General features: G+C 42.3%; 1 protein-coding gene across 2 annotated transcripts in view; it reads left to right on the forward strand.

Moving 5' to 3' along the window:
* The window catches only part of LOC140731757 (double C2-like domain-containing protein beta), a 282,625-nt gene that overhangs the window by 195,320 nt on the left and 64,688 nt on the right, over positions 1 to 22,617 (forward strand). For both annotated transcript variants that reach the window (XM_073053525.1, XM_073053526.1), the window contains 2 exons: positions 12,648 to 12,774; positions 19,854 to 20,011. In XM_073053525.1, the coding sequence (XP_072909626.1) occupies positions 12,648 to 12,774; positions 19,854 to 20,011 (285 nt within the window). The remainder of the gene's footprint in view (positions 1 to 12,647; positions 12,775 to 19,853; positions 20,012 to 22,617) is intronic.

The raw sequence follows: 22,617 nt of genomic DNA on the forward strand, positions 1-22,617 counted from the left end.
CAATTTTGCTGGGTAGCTCAATAAAAATTTATAGCCCTTTTCCCATAAAGACTTTTTCACTGGATTAAATTCCTTCCGCCTCTTCAGAAGATCGTAACTTATGTCTGGATTTAAAAAAACTCTTTTCCCTTCTATTATCAATGGCCCATTTCTCTTTTTAGCACCTTGAGTAGCTGCCTTCAAGATCATTTCTTTATCTTTGTACCTTAAGCATTTTATCAAAATTGATCTTGGATTTTGATCTTGTTGAGGTCTTGGTCTTAAAGCTCTGTGTGCTCTTTCAATTTCAATTACTTGGCTTCCTTCTTTCATTTCCAACATTTTTGGAATCCATTCTTGGAAGAATTTTATTGGATTTTCTCCCTCTGTACCTTCCATAAGACCAACAATTTTGATATTATTTCGTCTACTAGAGTTTTCAAGCGCATCTATTTTTCCAACATCTGTTTTCTTTCTATTGTCCAAGCAAGGTTATTGTCTTCTATCTTATCTATTCTTTCAGTGTTTTCTTCCACTTTTACTTCCATCTCTTTAACTTTATTATCCATCTTCTTTTGTTTTTCCACCACATTATTGAGTGTATTCTGCATCCTTCTTATAGCTTTTAATTCATTCATAATATATATCAGGATATCTTTTATGTCTCCTTTAATCTCTTCCTTCTTTTCCTCTTCTTCTTCCTCTGAATTTCCCAAAGAGTCTGCTTCCACTTCCGATTCACTTCCAGCCGTAGTTGGGATTTGTAGTTTTGTTAATATCTGTTCATGCATACTTTCGCGCATGCGTTGTTCTTGCCGTTTCTTCTTAGAGACCGCCAACATTGCTGCAACTTCCTGTCCCGCATCATCAGAAGTGCCATGCACTTCGCCGGGAGGAGATCCAACTTGAGTCCAAGGCTTCACCGAGACGGTTAGGCCTTTTTCCCCGCCGATTTGCGCAGTCTTCGAAGTAGTAGCTTTCTTCTGTTTCGGTTTAGGAGCCATATCAAAAGATAATCCTGAGTTACTTATAAATAGTTTCTCGTAGATATTTGTTAACTCTTCTTCATTTAAACCCTATTTCATTACTTTTTACGAGGGAGCTGGATTCCCAACGTCTCGACCCTACGTCATCACGTGACGCCCCATCCTTTCTCTTATTCAGTTTTGAATCTATTTGTGAGCGGTTAATTTCTGCAAGCAAGATAGGAAGTGGTGCAGTCTGACTGTGACATTGTAATCTGTGTTATTGCATGTTGTATATTTAATATTTCAGTAATATTTGAATGATATCGTGTATATACAGGCAAGCATTTGGACCATAATGACAGACAAGGAAGCTTATTTAACTCAACAACAATTTTTATTGTAATAAGCACAAAAACAGACTGGGTACCATGACCTGGGGGGAGAACCCTCGCAGTCTCATCCCGACGGGGGAGGTGATTATTACGCACCCCGGTTACAGTCGCGGTGACCCGCAAACACACAAGCGAATAAATGTATAACCCACGCTAAAATCTAACAATAAATGAGCTTCAACATTCCACCGTAACCCTAGAAACGCATTTTAACACAAGAACAATAAATAGCGTTGGTCATTAGGAATGCAGTGGCGGGCTGTCGACCACACCCCCTCCCCCAGAGTGTCACACTGTTTCCCCCCCCCCCCCCCCCACCTCCCAGAGGGGTCAGCTGTACCCCAGCAACCCCAGAGCACAACAAAGTCCAAAAGTCCTAGTGGTGGTTGATACTGCCACCTGGGGCACCTTGGGTTTCTGCCGCCCCTCGCCGCAGGAGGCAGGGCAGCTGGAGTGTCGCTCCCTTCAGTATCGCTGGGTCAATGGTGGCTGAGGGCCGATAAGGTTCCAGCTGGTCCAGTGCAGATGGACAGCCTCGTGTCGCGCAGGCAGCAGCACCCGTTATACCAAATCAGAGATGTGATCGAGCGCCGCTCCCGGTCCCTTCCCAATGGCTTCAAAGCTTGGGGTAGCCCCCTCTTCCAGGCGGGGCAGTAGGCCCACACTGGGGCCCCCACCATGTGACGCCACATTGGGTCCCTGGACTGGCTGCCCGGCCCCTTCTGGGCGGTGCAAGTGTCACAGCAATGCACAACCGTCTCCACGTCTGGCCTGTACCCAGGCCAGTAGAGGCATTCTACCGGCCTGTTTTGGCGACGGCCTGCCCAACGTCTTTGTGACCCCAAAAAGGCCCTCCCCCCCCCCCACTAGACCTTGCACCATGGCACAGAGCCCTCGGGGAAGCCAGCAGCTGCAAGAGATGTTTGCTGCTGTCAGAGAACCGCCACCACCAGAACAGCAACCCGCCACGCATCTCCGGCATGCCCCACTGAGAGTATAGTGCATTGGTCTCTGGATCCAGGGCAGAGGCCTCCCCCCGCCTTGGCCGCTGTCCCCCGCTCAGCTACCGCCTGGCCCGGACCAGCATTGTTGCACAGCTGCTGGTGGGGAGGTCTACCTCACCGTCGACCGTCACCTGAAGCGCTGTAAAGACAGCTTGCCCCTGGTCTCACTGTGGGGTGTGCTGCACTGCCTTGGGCCGCTGCGAGATCAGTGGAGGTAGCTGCCGCTTCTGCTGGCTCTGCTTTCTGGAGCTGCCCAGCTGGAGAGCCACTGCTTCGGCACCAAGGGAGGATGTTGCCCCCAGCACATCCACACGGGACCTCCAGCGGGTCAGCAAGTCCACCAAGACACGGCATCTGATGCCCTCTACCGTGCAGTCCATGTAGAAACTTCGCTCTGCACCCAAATGGCCCAGCCAAAGAGGTGACGATGGAGGGCCTCAGCTGGCGGTCTCGGCGATTCCAGATGGCTGGGCTGTGGTGTGGGGCAGTCCCAGAACACGTGGTGTGACTTGCCACACCGGTAGCAGATATCGTTCTGTGGCACGAGGCAGGGCCTGTCTCACGGGCGCAATCCTTGCCTGTTTCCCTCCACCGCCTTGGAATCATGAGCCAAGGCTCACGGTGTGCAGGGCATAGCTGGAAGGCCTTTGGCGGGGTGGGGGTGCTAAAATGGCCTCCGCCTCCCCACCTCTGCCAGTGATGTCAGGTGAACATGCTGCCACGGCCACTCTGGCATCAGCACCTTTACAAAGGTGTGGAGGGCAAGCTCTTCCTGGGTCATGGAAGAGAGCTGAGGGTAGCCATGCCGAGCACAGTGGCGGAGATCTGCTGTGAACGGCCCCAGACTTTCTCCCGTACGGCGCTGTTTGCTGTCCAGCTCTTCCCCCATATATAGTTTGATTAAACATTCTTTGTTTGCACAATTCATTGAAGGTTATGAGGGTATGTGTAAAAGAAGGTGAATGACATCCATCATCACGTCACCACATCATAAGTACGCCCCTCTACAAAAGTAAAAGTGAAATGTACACACATCGCTCTGCCGCCTTTGCTTTTCTTTTGATTAGTTTTGTATTTGAGTTACAAAACGTAACAGTGGTGATGAGGAAGCTTTAATTGAACCCAAGACAATTACCTACCTGCTGAAGTGTGGTGGGATGCTTGAATTTTGGAAAAAAAAAAGCCCTGCTGAAACTGTCAAGAGCAAAAACAGCACAGCATGTGCTTCTTCTAGAAGGAAAAGGAGAATTTGAGTTTTTTGAAAAAAGCAGAAAGCAGACAAATTCACGGGTTCATAAATAGCGACTATAGGGTGAAAATAATCACAAATAAGAATAAGCAGAAATGGCTGGCTATGTCGGAAAAATAGAAGCATTTGATTGCATGAGATATGTAATTGGATATTGTATACTGAGTGAATTGAGTAGTGTTTTGAAGCAAATGAAATAACGAGAAATGGGTGCCAATTCCGCTAAGTGTATTGGGTTTAAAGGCATATAGTTTGCTTAGAATTCTAACTAATCCAACCAAAGCAGTCAGAATGAGCTTTGATATCATGAAAGTAATACAGGAACATTTAGAACCAAAACCACTGCTGATTGCGGAGCACTTTAGGTTTTAGAAGTGGCATCAAAAGGAAGGGGAGTCCATTTCACCGCACGTGGCTGAATTGAAGAGATTGAGCGTTGGCAATTCAGCGAGTTTAATGATGCATTAAGAGATCATTTAGTTTGTGGGTTCTTACAAGAAAGCATTCAAAACAGTTCTGAATGGAAGCACAACTCACGTTTAAAAAGAGCAGCTGAAATTGCTGTATCAATGGGAACTGCAGACAGCAACACAATTGAGTTGCAGTCAGGAATGAATGAGGAACAAAATTGCAATATAGCAACAGAAACCTGCCTGGCTGAACAAATTGTGTTACAGTTGTGGCAGGGGCTCACATACATCAGGTTTAAAGCCGAAACTTGCAGAAAATGCAACAAAGAAGGATGCATACAAAGAGCATGTTGGACAGACAGAAATAAATGCACTACACAGGGAAGAGAAGGCTAAAAAGTCAAGTTGCAGCTTCAAAAAGCACACTAATCTGGTTGCTATTGATGAAGAATCTGATAATGATGAGAGTGACACAGGACTAAGTAGCCTTGAGATTTACCATGTGAAAATTAGCAATATGGCTTACACCAGAAATGAATGACAAATTAATTAAAATGGAATTGGACATTGGCTTGGCTGTTTCAGTCATTCCACAAAATAAGTTTTGAATGTTACTTCAAAGATACTGAACTGAAGCTTGCAGAAATCCAACTAAGATCTAGTCCTGGAGAAAAAATAACTCCTGTCAGAATGCCATACAACAGCCAACAAGCCACACTGGGCTTACATGTGGCTTTAAATTAAAAAAAAGAGGGCCAGCATTGTGGGGATGTGATTGGCTGAGACAAGTATAGCTTGATTGGTGATCCATCCACAATTTGCATTCCACATCCCCTGTAATAGAGACAATTGAAAGCAAATTAAGGGAGGTACTAGATGATGCCACTACTGTGCATTGGAAAGCTCCAATATAACAGGGATTTTTAAAAAGGTGTTAAACGAATATGCCACACCCAAGTTTTACAAAGCCCATCCAGTTCTTTATACCGTCTGTGATATGAGCTAAAAAGCTCATCTGCCAGTGAGCGAAATCACATGGAGGCTGAAGGAATTCTTTCCAAGGTTGAATGGAAACCATGGACAATGCCAGTGGTCCCAGTAGCAAGCAAAATAGGTCTGTTGGGATCTGTGATGATTTTAAGGTCGCCATCAACCCAGTATTGAAAGTAGATAAGGATAAAGGGGAAGTTTTAACGAGGGGTCACAGTTTAAGGATAAAGGGGAAGCCTTTTAGGACCGAGATGAGGAGAAACTTCTTCACACAGAGAGTGGTGAATCTGTGGAATTCTCTGCTACAGGAAACAGTTGAGGCCAGTTCATTGGCTATATTTAAGAGGGAGTTAGATATGGCCCTTGTGGCTAAAGGGATCGGGGGTATGGAGAGAAGGCAGGTACAGGGTTCTGAGTTGGATGATCAGCCATGATCATACTGAATGGCGGTGCAGGCTCAAAGGGCTGAATGGCCTACTCCTGCACCTATTTTCTATGTTTCTATGTTTCTAGACTAATGCCCTCTACCCCAGGATAAGAGGTTACCTTTGCAAATATTTCTGGAGGAAAACTCTTCGGGAAGCTGGACTTAGCTGACACCTACCTACAGATGGATGTGGAAGAAGAGTCCTATGTGTTTCTCACCATAAACACTCACAAAGGGTTTTATCACTATAATATGTTTATTTCTGGAGTAACATCTGCACCTGCTGTCTGGCAGAAGGTGATGGGCTAGGTGATGCAAGGCTGCCCAGGTACTCACTGTTATCTGGATGACATAATCATTACAGTTAGAGTGACGAGGAACATCTCCAAAATCTCAAGATTGGAAGATTATGGTCTCAGAGAATGAGACAGCATGTGTGAATTCTTTAAACCAAGCATCCTTTACTGTGGTCACGCCACCAATGAGCAAGCATTGTACAAGTGTGCTGAGAAAATTCAAACGGTGGATGCCTCAAGGCCAAGGGATGTGGCCCGTTTTAGAATTTGTCAATTATTATAACATGTTCCTGCCAAACCTGGCTACTGTGCTCCACCAGCTGAACTTGTGGAGAAGTGGCAATGGACAAAGCAGTGTGAGGTGGCTTTCAAAAAGGTAAAGGAAATGGCGATGTCAGACACTGTATTCACACATTATGATCCACGTCAAGTGAACCCCATTGCCTTATGGTACAGTGTAGGTGTAGTCATGTCACATGTAAGCAGTGATGAGCCTTTGCATCACATACCCTTACCACTGCAGAGAAAAAATATGCACAAGTTGACAGGGTCTAGTCTGGGTATAAAACATTTCAACCTGTACTTGGGAGAGAGTTTGCTTATGTTACGGATTATCAACCACTAGTGTCCATTTTCAACCTGCAGAAGGCTTTTCCATTAGCACCGGCAGGAAAGCAGAGATGGGCTCTGTTTACTGGAGGAGACAATTACAAGACTGAATTCAAGTGAACAACTAATCATGGAAATGGTGATGGATTGTCCTGTTGACCCTTGGGTGGTGGGATGGAGATGTGTCTCTACCAAAGGAAATGAAAGGCACTCCTTCCCCCTTCTGGCTTGCAGGCTATCCTTGGACCAGGGCATCTGCTTGTACCCCCAATCAGCATCATGTAAAGACATGGGAGCGGATGGTGGAGGGTTGTACGAGCAGCTGGTGCGGATCACAAGTCCTGGTTTTGTGACCACTGATGTCAGGCAGATAATCTCTGAAGTGTATTGATAATGGCTGGGGTCACCTTTCTCGTAAACACACTGCCCAAAAGAAGGCGATGGCAAGCCACAAGTAGAAAAATTTGTCAAGATCAACCATGGTCATAGCCATGGTCACCACATCATATCATGATTCACACCACACATGATCATGATGATGACCCCTGGGAAAGGAAACACCTGAAAAATTTACAAGAAATGATACCCCTCTTGACTCGTTCTTCCTAATGTAAATTGAAAGTCTCCTTGCTAGAGTTGTCTCATGTCTTCATGGCAACTCAAAATGGCTGGAAGGTGCAGCAGAGATTCCAGTTCCCCCATTTTTACCAGTGCTGGGATGAACTTGCCCTTGATGGAGTTTTCCCCCTGCAGGGATTGAGAGTTGTTGTACCATCCAAGCTGAGAACTTGTTGGAGCAGCTACCTGCCAGTGATCTAGGTGTGGACAGAATGAAAGTGTAGTCTTGAAGCTTTGTCTGGTGGCCAGGGATAGATCGGCAGATTGAGCAGCTTGTGATGCATTCTTCAGAATGCCAACATGTCTAGAAGATGCCAAGAGCATCTTGGAGACGAAAGGCGTCTAGAGCTGTCAGAACCACTTCCTGTAGTCCCAGAGACGACATCTATTACCACCATGGAGGAGGCCACAGAACCTGACACAAGTGTCACCTGCCAGTCAGATTAAACCTCCCCACCCCATCAGGAAAGACATTATGCCTCAGGGGTAAGAAAGCCTCCACAGTGATTAAATCTCTAGACCTGAATGAGGCAATTTAAAATTTACTATGCTGTGGGTGTATGTATATAAGTCGAGATGCATTCTATTTGAGTTGGAGTTTATAGCTAAGCAGAGAGGAGTGTTGTGTGTTTAACATTTCAGTAATATTTGAGTGATATTGTATACATACTGTATCTGATTAAGCATGTTTACATAATTGTGGGTTATGTTTATAAATACATGAATGACTTGTCATTACACCATGTCATAAGTGCATGCCTCGCTAGAAGTACAGTCAAAGTTTACACATATCTCTTGGGCTCCGTTGTTTTTCTTTTGATTAGTTTTCCATTTTGTAGTTACAAAGCATTACACTGTATGAAATACTTCCTGCAAATTTGACTTATTAACGTACATGCTGTTGGGTTGTGAACACCAGAAACTTTGCAGAACTTTTGATCATTCCATTTTTCAGAACAAGAAGAAGCCCGTCCTTCCAAATTTGGTTGAAATGCATTTCTGATGTTTTGTAAACATTTTCTAAGACCTTGTACCCTCCTCTGCTCTCCATCCCTCCTGAATCAATTATTCCACTTAGCAAAACACTAGGAGATTTATCTTCAGCAGCAGCACTGACAGCATTGTGTCTCTGACCATGATACACTTCTTCTGCCATTTAACTGTTAGCAGCTACACCTTTCTCCATCTCTTCTACGTAGGCTGCAGCTATCTCAATGGTGCAATAATACCCAGACATCTTTCTCAAAGACTTTGCACCCCTCCTTTCCCCATAACTGTTAAATTTATTGTAAGATACAATCTTGGTCTTTGTTTCAGCTGTAGGTTGTGTTTTTAAGGACCTTCAAACCACACTTTCAGATGGTAGATGGATTCAGGAAGCTTTTTGGTGCCAACACACATTGACCCAACTCATAAACATGAATTCTTCAGGTACTGGAAAGCCAGAGCAACATATTGTGCAAAATAGTGGTCTATGCGGAGAATATTCAGTCCCATCCATACCAAATCCCAGATTCTGCCAGCAAAAAGTTGTTCTGCTAGACTGCTGCCAAAACATTACTCCTGTTGGATCCTGCTCTGTACAGAAGCTCACTCAGATTAATGTTCAGTCATGTCATGCCTAAATTTAAGTTGAATCTAAACATATTCTTTCCCGGGCAACACACACAAAATGTTGGAGGAACTCAGCAGGTCAGGCAGCATCTATGGAGATGAATAAACAGTCAATATTTCTGGCCGAGACCCTTCTTCAGGACTGAGAAGGAAGGGGGAAGAACCAGAATAAAAAGGTGGTGGGGGAGAGGGGGAGGCAAATTGGAAGGTGATATGGTCAAAGAGTCGGAGGGCAGCAGAGAGCACGGAGGGGGAGCAGGGTCCCACTGAACTCTGTTTGAAAAGAAGATTTAAACTTCAGGGGAGGCGTCCCTCGAAGAGATTGCAGAGAGGCAGCAAATCATAAACACGAGAAAGTCTGGCTGCTAATTCTCCATGGATGCTGCCTGACCTGCTGACTTACTCCAGCATTTTGTGTGTGTTGCTTTGGATCTCCAGCATCTGCAGACTTTCTTGTGTTTATTATCTTCTTTCTCGCACTCTTCTCACCACTGTTGCTTCCCCCCCCCCACCCCCATCCCGATTATAATCAAATCTTTGTCCATCTTGCCATCACTTTTATCAGCTTCTGAATTGCGTTCACTCTTTGCAATACATCAACACTTGAAGAAGCAAACAAAAACGCTGAGAGCAGGTCAGACAGCATCAAAGGAGAGAGAAAGAAATTCAGAGTTTCTGGTCGGCTATCTGGAGGAGAGAAAAAACAAGCATGTTTCAAGTTTCAGAAAGGGAGAGAAGAGAGGGAATCATAAATATAAGAGATTCTGCAGATGCTGGCAATCCAGATAAACACAAACTCATGGAGGAGTCCAACAAGAGAGACAGCATCAATGGAAAGAAACAAAGCGTTACCTCTTGGCCTGGGGTAAAAGGTCAGGTATTGTACTTCCCTTGGTTATATGGGAATGGGCAATGAGAAGGAAAATTATAAGCAGAGATAGAGAAGTGGGTCAGGGAGTCGCAGAGGGAAAGGTCTACGCTCAGTGGCCACTTTATTAGGTACATCTCATTAATGCAGGTATCAAATCAGCCAAATGTGGCAGTAACTCAATGCATAAAAGCATGCAGACATGGTCAGGAGCTTCTGATATTGTTCAGACCAAACGTCACATTGGGGAAGAAGTGTGATTTATGTGACTTTGCCCGGAGAATGATTGTTGGTGCCAGACAGGGTAATTAGAGTATGTGAGGAACTGCTGATCTGGAATTTTCACGTGCAACAGTCTGTAGATTTTACAGAGAAATGGTGTACAAAAACACCCACTGAGTGGCAGTACATCAGCGAAAATGCCTTGTTAATGAAAGAAGTCAGAGGAGAATGCCCTGGCTGGTTCACGGAAGGCGACAGTACGTCAGATGACCATGTGTTTATAACAGTTGTGTGCAGTTCTCTAACACATTGAACCTTGAAGCTACAGCAGCAGAAGATCATGAATGTGCATTTCGCAGCCACTGAGTATATTTAGCATGCTCGAAGTGGTTGTGAAACTTTCCGTAAGATTGCAGAAATCACCTGAGCACGAACTTTTACATATTTGTTTGTAGTTAAAGTTCTATTTTTGCCTTTATTCTTAACTTTCCACTCTCAGTTTCATTGACCCTGCTCGCACTCTGTGTTCTTCCATTTCTATTAACTCCTTTAAGTATGCACACAAAGCACCTTTGATCCTGCACACTGAAGAATTTAATCTAAGCCGTGCTCCCTTTTCTGCCTCCTCCAAAAGCCTCAGCTGAACCTGCTTCTTCAGTGGAGATCGGAAGCCTCAGTTTTCCCGCCAGCCTTCCCTTTGTGTTTGCCTCTGAGCAGTATTCTGCGATATGTAATTACATTATTGTTACCGAATTATTGTTTTGTCTTTCAGTTATAGGACAAGAAATAGAATTCCAATATTTTGTATGATTTGTTGTAATCTTGGAAAAATGTCATGCCAAGCTAATATCAGCATGATTTCCCAAAAATTACAATAGAAAATTGTGTTAATGACTTGGTTTTGATGAAGGTGATCCACTGTTAATTTATTCTCAATTCTCTTTGCAAATCCTAATCAATCATTGCATTTCAGTTGCGAGAGCTTGACATTTGACAAGAAATAAAGGAACTGATTTCAACTATATTAAACTGATTTGGAAACCTCAACAACTAGGCTAGTCCATTGTCTCTTGCTTTAATGGTAGTGAACACTAATATATTTTATCTACTTGAGCTTGGCCTTATAAATATCAACAAAATACATCTAAATATCAAATTTGTACTCCAGAAAAACTACCTTTTGAGGATAAAAGTAAATCTAAGATGGCCACCAACTTCAAGCTAGTCTTTTATTTGTCACACTACTTGAAGTAAATGCCTGATTTCCTCACTGAGTGTTTAATGTCAACAATTCACCTGTCTGCAGTGAGAGATTACCATGAGTTATGTTTCGTAACTTCAGAACATTCAACTCATTTGAAGTAAGTCATGGGGAGTCTGAAATGCAGGTCTAAGTTTGTGTTTACTTTAAATGAGGTTCACATGTATTACATGGTAGCATGATGATGTATGTGGTGCATGTATTTAAACATATAAACCGTAATGAATTATTTAAATGAACAAGAATGCTTAATATATTAAAATATTATTGAAATAATAAATACACAATAGCATTGAATGAGAATCCTTTGTGCCTCTAGACAACTTTCACCAATTTAAATAAATCAAGTTGGTTTGTTTTTTCCACATGTCTACCTCTATTGTAAATATTTGTCCCGTTTCCTTAAAATTCCAAGGGTTACTATCATGTAAAAATATTCCATACTGTTAATAAACTTGCCACAATCTATTTAATGTTTCTGCTTTTCTGGAAGTTGCCACAATGTCTACTTTCTTCTTCTGAATTGGCTTTCCATAACACTGCCCACATCGTTATGAACGTGCAATACACCTTTGAGAACTAACTCCAGAGATTCACTACTCTCCGAGTGAAGAAATTTCTGCTCATCTCCATCTTGAATGACCAATCCCCTTCTTGGTGAGTGAACTGAGAAGTGATGACCCTCACTTTTCACTCACGAGCCAGAACAATGTGTTTTCTTCTAAACGATTTAATAATCTTGCAACTCCTACCCAAAACATTCTCCCTTCTCTACCCTACTATTGGGCAGAAGGTACAAAACCTTAAAAATTTGCACCATCGGGCTCAAGGGCAGCTTCTGTCCTGCTGTTATAAGACTTGAACGGACCACTTGTACATTAAAGGAGAACATGTGATCACCCAATCTACCTTATTGTGATCTTTGCACCTTATTTGTCTAATTGCATTATATTTTCCCTGTCACTCTAACACTATATCCTTCATTCTGTTATATCTCTCTGTACTAACTCAGTGTATGGAAATGATTTGTCTGGAAGGCATGCAAAACAAAGTTGTTTAGTGCATCTCAATACATGTGTCAATAATAAACAAATTACCAATTAGGTACCTATGTAATGTTTCTACTTCCCTGGAAATGGTCACAAAGTCTTGTTTCTCCTTCTAAATCAGGTTTCATAGTTAAATAAGTAGTACAAAAATAAAAGTTTTTTAAAAAAAAGTAGCGAGGTAGTGTTCATGGATTCAATGTCCATTTAGGCAGAGGGGAAGAAGCTGCTTCTGAATTGTGGGGTGAGTGCCTCCTTCCGAATGCTAGCAATGAGAACCAGGCATGACCTGGGTGATGGGGGCCCTTAATGATGGCTGCTGCTTTTTTTTTGAAGCTTTACTCCTCGGTGTCCTGGATGCTATGGAGGCTAGAGCCCATGATGGAGCTGACTAAGTTTACAGCTCTCTGCAGCATTCAGACAATCAAGAGATCTGGGGAAAGCTTCATGATCAGCCATTCATTTATCGAGGATCGATACTTATTTCTGTTTCTATTGTCTGTGTTCTGGTGATTAAAGAATTTAATTGGTGTACTAATTGCATACCCTTTCCAGAATTTGTTTCACAGCATTCTGAGCATCAACTTCAAGGCAATTTTCAGGCATTTTTTGTTACCTCTCCCAGCTGTAGTAATGGACCATTGTTATGGTGCCAAAGTAATTGCTGGTAATGCCTGCTATCTTATTGTTGCAGAGTTTCAGTTTGTGATGAAGATAAATTCCGTCATAACGAGTTTATTGGTGAGACCCGAATTCCACTGAAAAGATTAAAGCCAAATCAGACGAAGAATTTCAACATTTGTCTGGAGAAGCAACTGCCAGTGAGTGTTAATCCTTTTTGTATCGATTCGTCCTTCGCAGGCTGTAAAAGAAGGAACTTAGTGATCATTAACGAGTTAGCTATTCACTTTCCTTACAGGTTCAATATACCCTCTTCCTATAATGTGCAAGTTTGGTTTCTCTATATTGTTAGAGATCCTTGATGCAAAAACTGTTAGAAGCTAACAATTCTTGGCATTAATTTTTTTCTAATAAGTAATATTTTAATGTTAAAGACAGTTCTTTTACTCATGGTTGAATCATAAATCTCTGCTCGTGTTACTTAGCTTTTTCAAAAATATTAATATGCCACTGCAATTTCAGGTGTAAAGTTATCCCCTTTGCTGGGAAAGCCTGTTTCTGAAATAGTACCAGAATATTTTCTTGCAAAGCATAACTGTTCTTTTTAGATACAAAACTAAACACAATCTAATTATCCTGAAGTGAAATCTGTAAATACCAGATATTTCTGAGAAGCTAATATTAGCAGCAGAAAGTAATGCACACAAAATGCTGGAGGATCTTAGCTAGTCAAACAGCATCTATGGAGGAGAATAAACAATCAACGTTTTGGGCTAAGGCCCTTCTTCAGGGCTAATGAGCCATCATTAATCCTGATAAAGGGTCTTGGCTTGAAATGCTGACTTTTTATTCCTTTCCTTGGAGGCAGCCTTCCTTGCAGAGATCTTCCAGCATTTTGAAAATGTTGCTCGAGATTTCTAGTTTCTGCAGAATATTTTGTGTTTTTTTAAATTGAGATACAGTATGGAATAGGCCCGACTGGCCCTTTGAGCCATGCCACCCAGCAATCCCCCGATTTAATCCAAGCCTAATCATGGGACCAATTTAGAGTGGCCAATTAACCTACCAACTGGTACATCTTTGGACTGTGGGAGGAAACTCGCATGTTCCCAGGGAGAACATACAAACTCATTAAGGCAGTGGTGGGAATTGAACCAGGATCGCCTGTACAGTAAAGCATTGTTCTAACCACTACACTACCATGCCACCACAGGTACAGTATATTAATCAATGTTTTTAGTCAGGAATATTACTTATTGATATTAAATCTGAAACTTGTTGGCAAATTTGGCTGAGTGGCAGGTTAGAGTGTGTATCCCCATTAGGTTTGAGGGGGGAACAATTAAGATGGTATTGAATAAATTTTCTGTTGTTATACAATTTGGTCAAGTTTAAAACATAAATTTTCTGAGTTTTATTGACATTTTAGCACCACAGCTACTTTATTGAGTAAGACAGGTCTTTCAACAGCTTAAAAACAAGCCCAATTAAATTGCCATTGTTCAAAGTTCAAAGTAAAATGTATTATCAGTGTATAGACATGTCACCACATAAAACTCTGAGATTTGTTTGCTGCGGGCATACTTAGCAAACCTATGGAACAGGAACTGTAAGCAAACTGTGCAAATGCAGATAATAAATAATGAGCATGAAATAACAAAATAAATGAGTCATTAAATGAGTGGAGTTATCCTTTTTTGTTCAAGAGCCTGATGGTTGAGGGGTAGTAACTGTTCTTGAACCTGGTGGTGTGAGTCCTGAGGCATTTGTACTCTCTACCTGATGGCAGCAGTGAGCACAGCCTGGATAGTGAGGATCTTTGATGATGGATGCTGCTTTTCTATGGCAATGTTTCATGTAGATGAGTCCAATAGTTGGGAGGGTTTTATCCATGATGTACTGGGCCTAATCCACTACCTTTTGTAACATTTTCCACTCAACACATTGGGTGTTCCCATACCAGGCCAGAATGGCAGCCGGTCAGCACACTTACCACCACACATCTATAGAAGTTTGCCAAGGTTTCTGTGACATACTGAATCTCCGGAGACTCCTAAGGACTGAGGAACTAATAAGAAGTATTTTTTTTCTCTCTCAGGTGTCTACTGAACTGTATTAATTTCTGTCTAGCTAAAACAGCCATAAGTTACAGTATAAGAATCACTTAATGAAAATGATAAAACTTTGAGAAAGATGTATAAAGAGGAAATGAATAACAACTTAGTTCAAGCCAGCTATGTTTGAATGCATCATTCAAGTATTGGATTCAGCAGTTATGATATTTTTGCACTTAAAGTATATTTTGGTTCTTTGTTTTTATGGGAAGTAAATACAGATCTTAACAGTGAAGCCATGTCCCAGAAGTGACTAGGGAAATTTGTCCCAGGCATTAATAACCACCTTCATTTATATAGTTCCATCCAGAATTTCAGAGGTGTTAACAATGTTTGATACCATTAAGGATATGAGAATAAGTTAAAGACACTGAATAAAAGATGCATCTTAAAGAAGGAGATATGAAGAAGCATAGAAAATCTGCAGCACAATACAGGTCCTTCGGCCCACAAAGCTGTGCCGAACATGTACTTACTTTAGAAATTAACTAGGCTTACCCATAGCCCTCTATTTTTTCTAAGCTCAGTGTACCTATCCAGGAATCTCCTAAAGACCCCATCGTATCCACCTCCACCACCATCTCTGGCAGCCTATTCCACGCATTCACCACCCGCCACACAAAAAAAAACCACAACTTGCCCCGACATCTCTCTAGCTATAGAAGTGCAGACATTTGAGTAGAAATGCTGAAGACTGGTCCTAGGCAGCTGAAGACACATGGGTATCGTGAGGAAATGTAGAGGTGAAAACAGCAAGTATTGGATCAGAACTGGTACTGTCTGCTCTGCAGTTCCTACCCTTAGAGTCCTCTATTTTCTAACACTGCATCTTACAGTCTACTTTATTTATGAGTCAGACAGGTCTTATTGCTGCTCTCCATCTTTACCCTGTGCAATTTAAATTTCTTTTGATTCCAGAGGCGTAGTTTGTTTCTAGTCCCACTTTGATCCCTTTTGTCATCTGTCTGCTGGAACATATCCAAAATCAATGAGCTGTGAGCTGCTTGACACTTAATGAACTAGTTATAAGTTACAAGCATCTTCTAAGATGTCTCTTTTTCTGTAGTGCTTTATCCCTTTTCAGTCTTTCATTTGAGGCCATGAAAATGGAGCTGATTTACTGTCATGAAGAATGATTTAGAAATGACTCCGAGAATGAGTGATAAGCATAGTATAATGAGCTGGATTTGCTGTCCATGGAATAAATAAGGTTTTATAAAAGTGAACAAAGCCATGATGAGTTTCACTTGGGTAATTAGAGGGTGATGTTCTCACAAGGAGATGCTTCACCGAGTAGAAGGCTCAAATTTTAAACTTTGGGCATAACATGCAAGGGGTAATGTGAGGAAATGCTTTATTGCTCACAGAATAATTATAAACTGGAATCATTTTCTTGAGCAAACAGAGAAGTGAAGAGGACAGGCACTTGAGAAAGATCAATTTATAGGACTTTCGAGAGAGAGCAGGACTGGCACTTCATAATAAACCAATGAGGCTTTAATGGGAGGCCTGCCTCCTCCAGTGTCACAACAATGATTCTCAGTGAAACAAGTAGCTGAGCACCAAGTTTTCCTTATGTGAAGGGACTAATTAGAGATTTCAAATTCGGTTTCCCTTTTGATGAGATTCAGGAGGATGTGAATGTGTTCACTTGTTTTACGTTTGAAGAGTCAATGTAACAGAAGGAAGACTTTTTACTGTCTCTTGTCAGTGACAGTAGATCAATATTACACCCAAAAGTATAGGATAAAAGCCTGTTGAGCCAGACCTGTCCTCGTTCTGACCATTGCAGTCCTGAAAGGTGTCTGCCATTGGAGGTTCATAATGTTCTCTTGAAGTTACTGTCATTTATTGATGTGAGTCACTAAGCATCTGTTAAATAACTCACCCAGGTGTTATGATCTAAGGAGACCAAGAAAGCAAAATGGAGAATTATTTTTGTGGAGCTCATCGGGAGCAGCAACAGCCTTTCCTCCAAGATTCACTTGCATGGCCAGCTTTTGGGATGCCCCGTTCTGCACTCTTCCCAAATCAGCTAGCTGTAGTGGGGTTCCAGCCCTGTGACGGCCCCATAGTAACCAGGGCTGGGAGGAAGTTCAGCACACTCTGCCGGCTGTCTAATTGTCCCATCGTGAGAGCGATGCACGTTTTGCATTCAAGCACTCTCCAAACGCACGGCTCCAAACAGGATAGCATTCGTTCGTCAAAACCTTTTATTATGTGTAATCCAAACTTATGCCGATTAAAGCCCAATGATAAACATTGACCAGCTAACGGCGTGGCTATGGCCATTGAGTTCTAGCCACTTGCATTACTTTTAGTGGAAGTTGCCTCATGCTAACTCCGGCAAGGTAAAATGAGCAGGATTCAGCATTTTTGCATCCAATTCTAAAGTTGTAAAAACACATGGCAACTTATTCCTTCATGGAAGAATATCAGGCTAGTATTTTAAGACATGGGTGAAATTAGCCCGTGACAAACTTTTGAAAAGTGCAATAACTGAATTTACAACCTGTCCTATACAGGCTAACTATGTTAGAAAAGAAAACCAAATATAGTTAAAGATAAAACCGCAATCTGCTATTACCCATTTCACCAATGACCAATCACAAACAAGAGAAAATCTGCAGACGCTGGAAATTCAAGCTACGCGCACAAAATGCTGGAGGTACTCAACAGGCCAAGCGGCATTCATGAAAAAAAAGTACAGTTAAAGTTTCGGGCCGAGACTCTTCAGCAGGACTGGAGAAAAATACATGAGACAGAGTAGGAAGATGGGGGGTGGGTAGGGCAGGGAGAAACAAGGTGAAAGGTGAAACTGGGAGTGTTGGAAGGGGTGGAACAAAGAGTTGGGAAGTTGTTGGTGAAAGAGATAAAGGGCTGGAGAAGGAGGAATCTAATAAGAGAGGTCAGAAGGCCATGGAAGAAAGAAAGGTGGGGAGGAACACGAGAGGGAGGCGATGGGCAGGCAAGAAGATGAGAGATGGAAAAGTGGATGGGGAATGGTGAAGGAGGGAGGAGGTCCATTACTGGGAGTTCAAGGAATCAATTAGGTTGGAGGCTACCCAGACGGATTACAAGGTGTTGCTCCTCCAACCTGAGTGTGGCCTCGTCACAGCAGAACAGGAGACCATGGACTGATGTGTTGGAATGGGAAGTGGAATTAAAATGGCTGGCCACTGGGAGATCCCTCTTTTTCTGGGGGCTGGAGCTTAGGTGCTCAGCAAAGCGGTCTCCCAATCTATGTCAGTTCTCGCCACGCCGGGAGCACCAGATACAGTAGATGACCCGACCCCAACAGACTCACAGCTGAAGTGTTGCCTCATCTGAAAGGACTGTCTGGGGCCCTGAGTGAGGGAGGAGGTGTAGGGGCAGTTGTAGCAGTTGTGCTTGCAAGGATAAGTGCCAGGAGGGAGATCAGTGGGGAGGGACGAATGGACGAGGGGGTCACATAGGGAGTGGTCTCTGGGGAGAGCAGAAAGTGGGGGGGGGCAGTGGGGAGGGGCAGTGGGGAGGGAAAAATTTTCTTGGTGGTGGGATCCCGTTGGAGATGGTGGAAGTTACGAAGAATTATGTGCTGGACGTGGAGGTTGGTGGGGTGGTAGGTGGGGGCAAAAGGAACCCTATCCCTGGTAGGGTAGCAGGAGGATGGGATGACGTGTGTGAATTGGAAGAGATGTAGTTGAGTGCAGCACTAATGGTGGAAGGAGGGAAGCCCCTTTCTTTGAAGGAGGAGGACATCATCTTCGATCTGGAATGAAAAGCCTCATACTGAGAGCAGATGCGGTGGAGATGGAGGAATTGAGAGAAGGGGATGGCTCCAGTCTTTCTCCAGTCCTGCTGAAGGGTCTCGGCCCGAAACGTTAACTGTGCTCTTTTCCATAGATGCTGCCTGGCCTGCTAAGTTCCTCCAGCATTGGTGTGTGTCACCAATGACCAATCTGCTCCCAAGCCTAATTTAACAGACTCAGTTTTGCATCTTTTAGGGCTTCAAAAATGATGCTTCTGTAAATTAGCAATATTTTAAAAAATGATATTGTACACACCTTAACTCTATCTCTTCATTGGCTCTTTCAATGGTGTTTGTGTTCTTCACAAGAATAAAGGGAAATTTCTTAACAGGTTTTGCTTGTTTAAGGCAGGAACTACGTATTAGTGTAGTACTAATCCTTGTTTTCATTGTAAAATTGGCCTCGAGAAATTGCATCAATATGACAAATAATTTTTTTGCTGTGGTGTCTGGTTTTAGTCCACCAAAATCTGAAACAGGAGTTCCCAGGTTGGGAGCCCCTGGAAACAGTACTCCCAGCTGCATTTGGTCTCACAGTCATATTTTTCCCCACTGTGTTTCAGATGAAGATTCCTGAAGTAATGTGCTCCATTTTGTTGTGTCATTTACTTAATTCATCTTTTCTGTAAACCCCCTTCAGTTGCCACAATTTTCCATCATTACTATATGCAGGATGCTTGACTGATTGTGTGCTCCCCTACAGCAATGCAGCTTTGATCGACTGAAATCAAAAAGAGTAATGATGCAGCTCTAGTTGCTAGAACAGTCATCTTGCGCCAAGTGTGAAAATAAGCAAAATTGTTATCGACATGTTAGGTATCAAACACAGTTTTGCGGATATTCCCTGTTGAATATCCTGCCCCCATAAACCTTTACAGTAATCCTTCCGCAGGCTGTACGGTATGTCTTTGTGGTCAGGCAGTTTTGCCTGTAGTCCTGGCTGTATGCGTACTTTTAACAAGGTTTTCCTGTTGACCAAAGAAAAATATTATTTGTGATTCTTAGTATCTGTAGTTTTTGTTTCATTTTCACTTATTTTAATGTACTTTTGTTCATGCATATTTTCAACAATAAATTTCCCAAGAAGACAAGCTGATCCTCAATTTTACTTTTTCTGAAATACCACAGTGAAGATTTACAAAATGCATACAAAGCATGCCTGTGGAGAGAGGGAACAATTGGCCTCTAATGACCATTTCAGTATGTAAGGCAGTATCCCTGGCAAGCTATGGTATGTGCATCCTATTTGTTATTTGAACAAAAAAAGAAATAAGTGAAGTGGAAGGACCTGTTCTTCGGCATTAGTCGGTGCGTGGAATTCTTTGCATTTCTACAGCTGATTAAATGATAAATTTAATATTGTACTTCCTTGCAGATAGATAAAACAGAAGACAAGTCACTGGAGGAACGAGGTCGGATTCTCATTTCCCTGAAGTATAGCTCACAGAAAACTGGGCTTGTTGTTGGCATTGCGCGATGTGCACATTTAGCAGCTATGGATGCAAATGGCTACTCAGATCCCTATGTAAAAATGTAAGTAACAAACTATATTTGACACATAAGAGGATGTACATATTTTGGAGTGTCTTGACCTTGGTCATTTTCAATTTATAAAGTATATCTGTAAATATAAATATTAAGTATCGCTAGTATATAAATTTATATGTGCTGAGCACAGACCTGCAAAAGGAGAGTGTAAAGTTATTGAAAATGCTATGCCATCTTAAAATCATTCATATTCCACTGGGAGGTTTGTTCCTGTGCAATTTCAGACCATGTTTAAGCCTGAAAATTGTCTCACCCACGCAATATTGCACAATCAATGATGCATTACTGATATTCCTTCAGGTGTATGGGAAAACCATCGCAACCACTAGCGGCCAATGCTATGTGTGAAGTATCTTCAGTAATGCACTGTGACACGACTACTGATAAAATATCTAGTTAGAATTCCAAAGGGAATTGCGAAATGAAAGCTCTTTTCCCCATGACTGGACTATTTGAGAGATAGAAAGTTTGCAATGAACATGGTTTAAATTAGTTTGATTTTTTTCCTCTGTGTACCATTGCACTGTTCAGTGTTGAGTTGAAAAGTGCATCACTCCCTTCTGTTCCTCTAACAGAAAAGATCATCTGTCAATTGGAAACTAGGGCAGGACATTGGATTCAATATTGTTCATCAAATTTATTATGTGATCATACATTGAACATAAGCATTTTTTCACTCTGCACCTCAGATACTGTAGTTTGCACATTATTTTATAATGAGATCTATATCCTTGGAAGATGGTGCAGATTATGTGTAATTTTACATGTTTCAGTCTTCAGAATTGTCTGTTGTGGAGCTGCAAAATAGTTCCATCTGTGGCAATAGAGGAAGAGGTTTAAACTGTAATCAAGTAGTTCTGTGCATCTTAAGAGTGGTTTCATTATGCAGCATACCACAATTCCCAAAGCAATGATGCTGAGTTGTTCTCTTTAACATCTTATTTTGTTTTAATCAATTGGCAGATTAATTTCCAGTGAAGCACTTAGTAAAGCTTTGCCCAGCCCCGAATAATTAAAATAAATATTAATATAAGAATAAAAGAAATGCTGAAAGCAGTCACTAAGTTGGGCAGCATCTGCAGTAAGAGAATCAAAATTATCATTCCAGCATCTGCAGTTATTTTTTGATCTCCATTTTGTATCTGTATGCATTATTTATGAACACACAAAGTCCTAAAATATCATGCAAATAATAAAATATTTAGAAACATAGAAAACCTACAACATAATACAGGCCCTTCAGCTCACAATGCTGTGCCGAACATGTACTTTAGAAATTACCTAAGGTTACCCATAACCCTCTATTTTTCTAAGCCACATGTACCTATCCAGGAGTCTCTTAAAAGACCCTATTGTATCCGCCTCCACCACCGTTGCCGGCAGCCCATTCCACGCACTCACCACTCTGCGTTTTTTAAAAAAAACATCCCTAACATCTCTATACCTACTTCCAAGCACCTTAAAGCTGTGCCGTCTTGTGTTAGCTATTTCATCCCTGGGAAAAAGCCTCTGACTATCCACACAATCAATGCCTCTCATCATCTTATACACCTCTATCAGGTCACTTCTCATTCTCCGTCACTCCAAGGCCAAGTTCACACAACCTGTTCTCATAAGGCATGCTCCCCAATCCAGACAACATCCTTGTAAATCTTCTCTGCACCCTTTCTATAGTTTCCACATCCTTCCTATAGTGAGGTGACCAGAACTGAGAGTACTCCAAGTGGGGTCTGACCAGGGTCCTATACAGCTGTGACATTACCTCTCGGCTCTTGAACTCAATCCCATGGCTGATGAAGGCCAATACACACAGTCAACCTGCACAGCAGCTTTGAGTGTCCTATGGATTCTGACCCCAAGCATCCTCTGATCCTCCACACTGCCAAGAGTCTTATCATTAATACTATATTCTGCCATCATATTTGACCTATCAAATTGAATCACACTTATCTGGGTTGAACTCCATCTGCCATTTCTCAGCCCAGTTTTACATCCTAGCAATATCCTGCTGTAACCTCTGACAACCCTCCACACTATCCACAACACCCACAAACTTTGTGTCTTCAGCAAATTTACTAACCCATCCCTCCACTTCCTCATCCAGCTCATTTATAAACATCACGAAGAAAAGGGGTCCCAGAACAGATCCCTGAGGCACACCACTGGTCACCAACCTCCATACAGAATATGACCCGTCTACAACCACTCTTTGCCTTCTGTGGGCAAGCCAGTTCTGGATCCACAAAGTAAGGTCCCCTTAGATCCCATGCCTCCCTACTTTCTCTATAAGCCTTGCGTAGGGTAACATCAAATACCTGGCTGAAATCCATATACACTACATCTACTACTCTACCCTCTTCAAAGTGTTTAGTCATATAGAAACATAAGCATAGAAAAACTACAGCACAATACAGGCCCTTCGGCCCACTAAGTTGTGCCGAACATGTCCCTTCCTTAGAAATTACTATGCTTACCTATAGCCCTCTATTTTACTAAGTTCCATGTACCTATCCAAAAGCCTCTTAAAAGACCCTATTGTATCTACCTCCACCACCGTTGCCGGCAGCCCATTCCACGCACTCACCACTCTC

Source organism: Hemitrygon akajei, chromosome 8, assembly GCF_048418815.1.
Source record: "Hemitrygon akajei chromosome 8, sHemAka1.3, whole genome shotgun sequence".
Lineage (NCBI taxonomy): Eukaryota > Metazoa > Chordata > Chondrichthyes > Myliobatiformes > Dasyatidae > Hemitrygon > Hemitrygon akajei.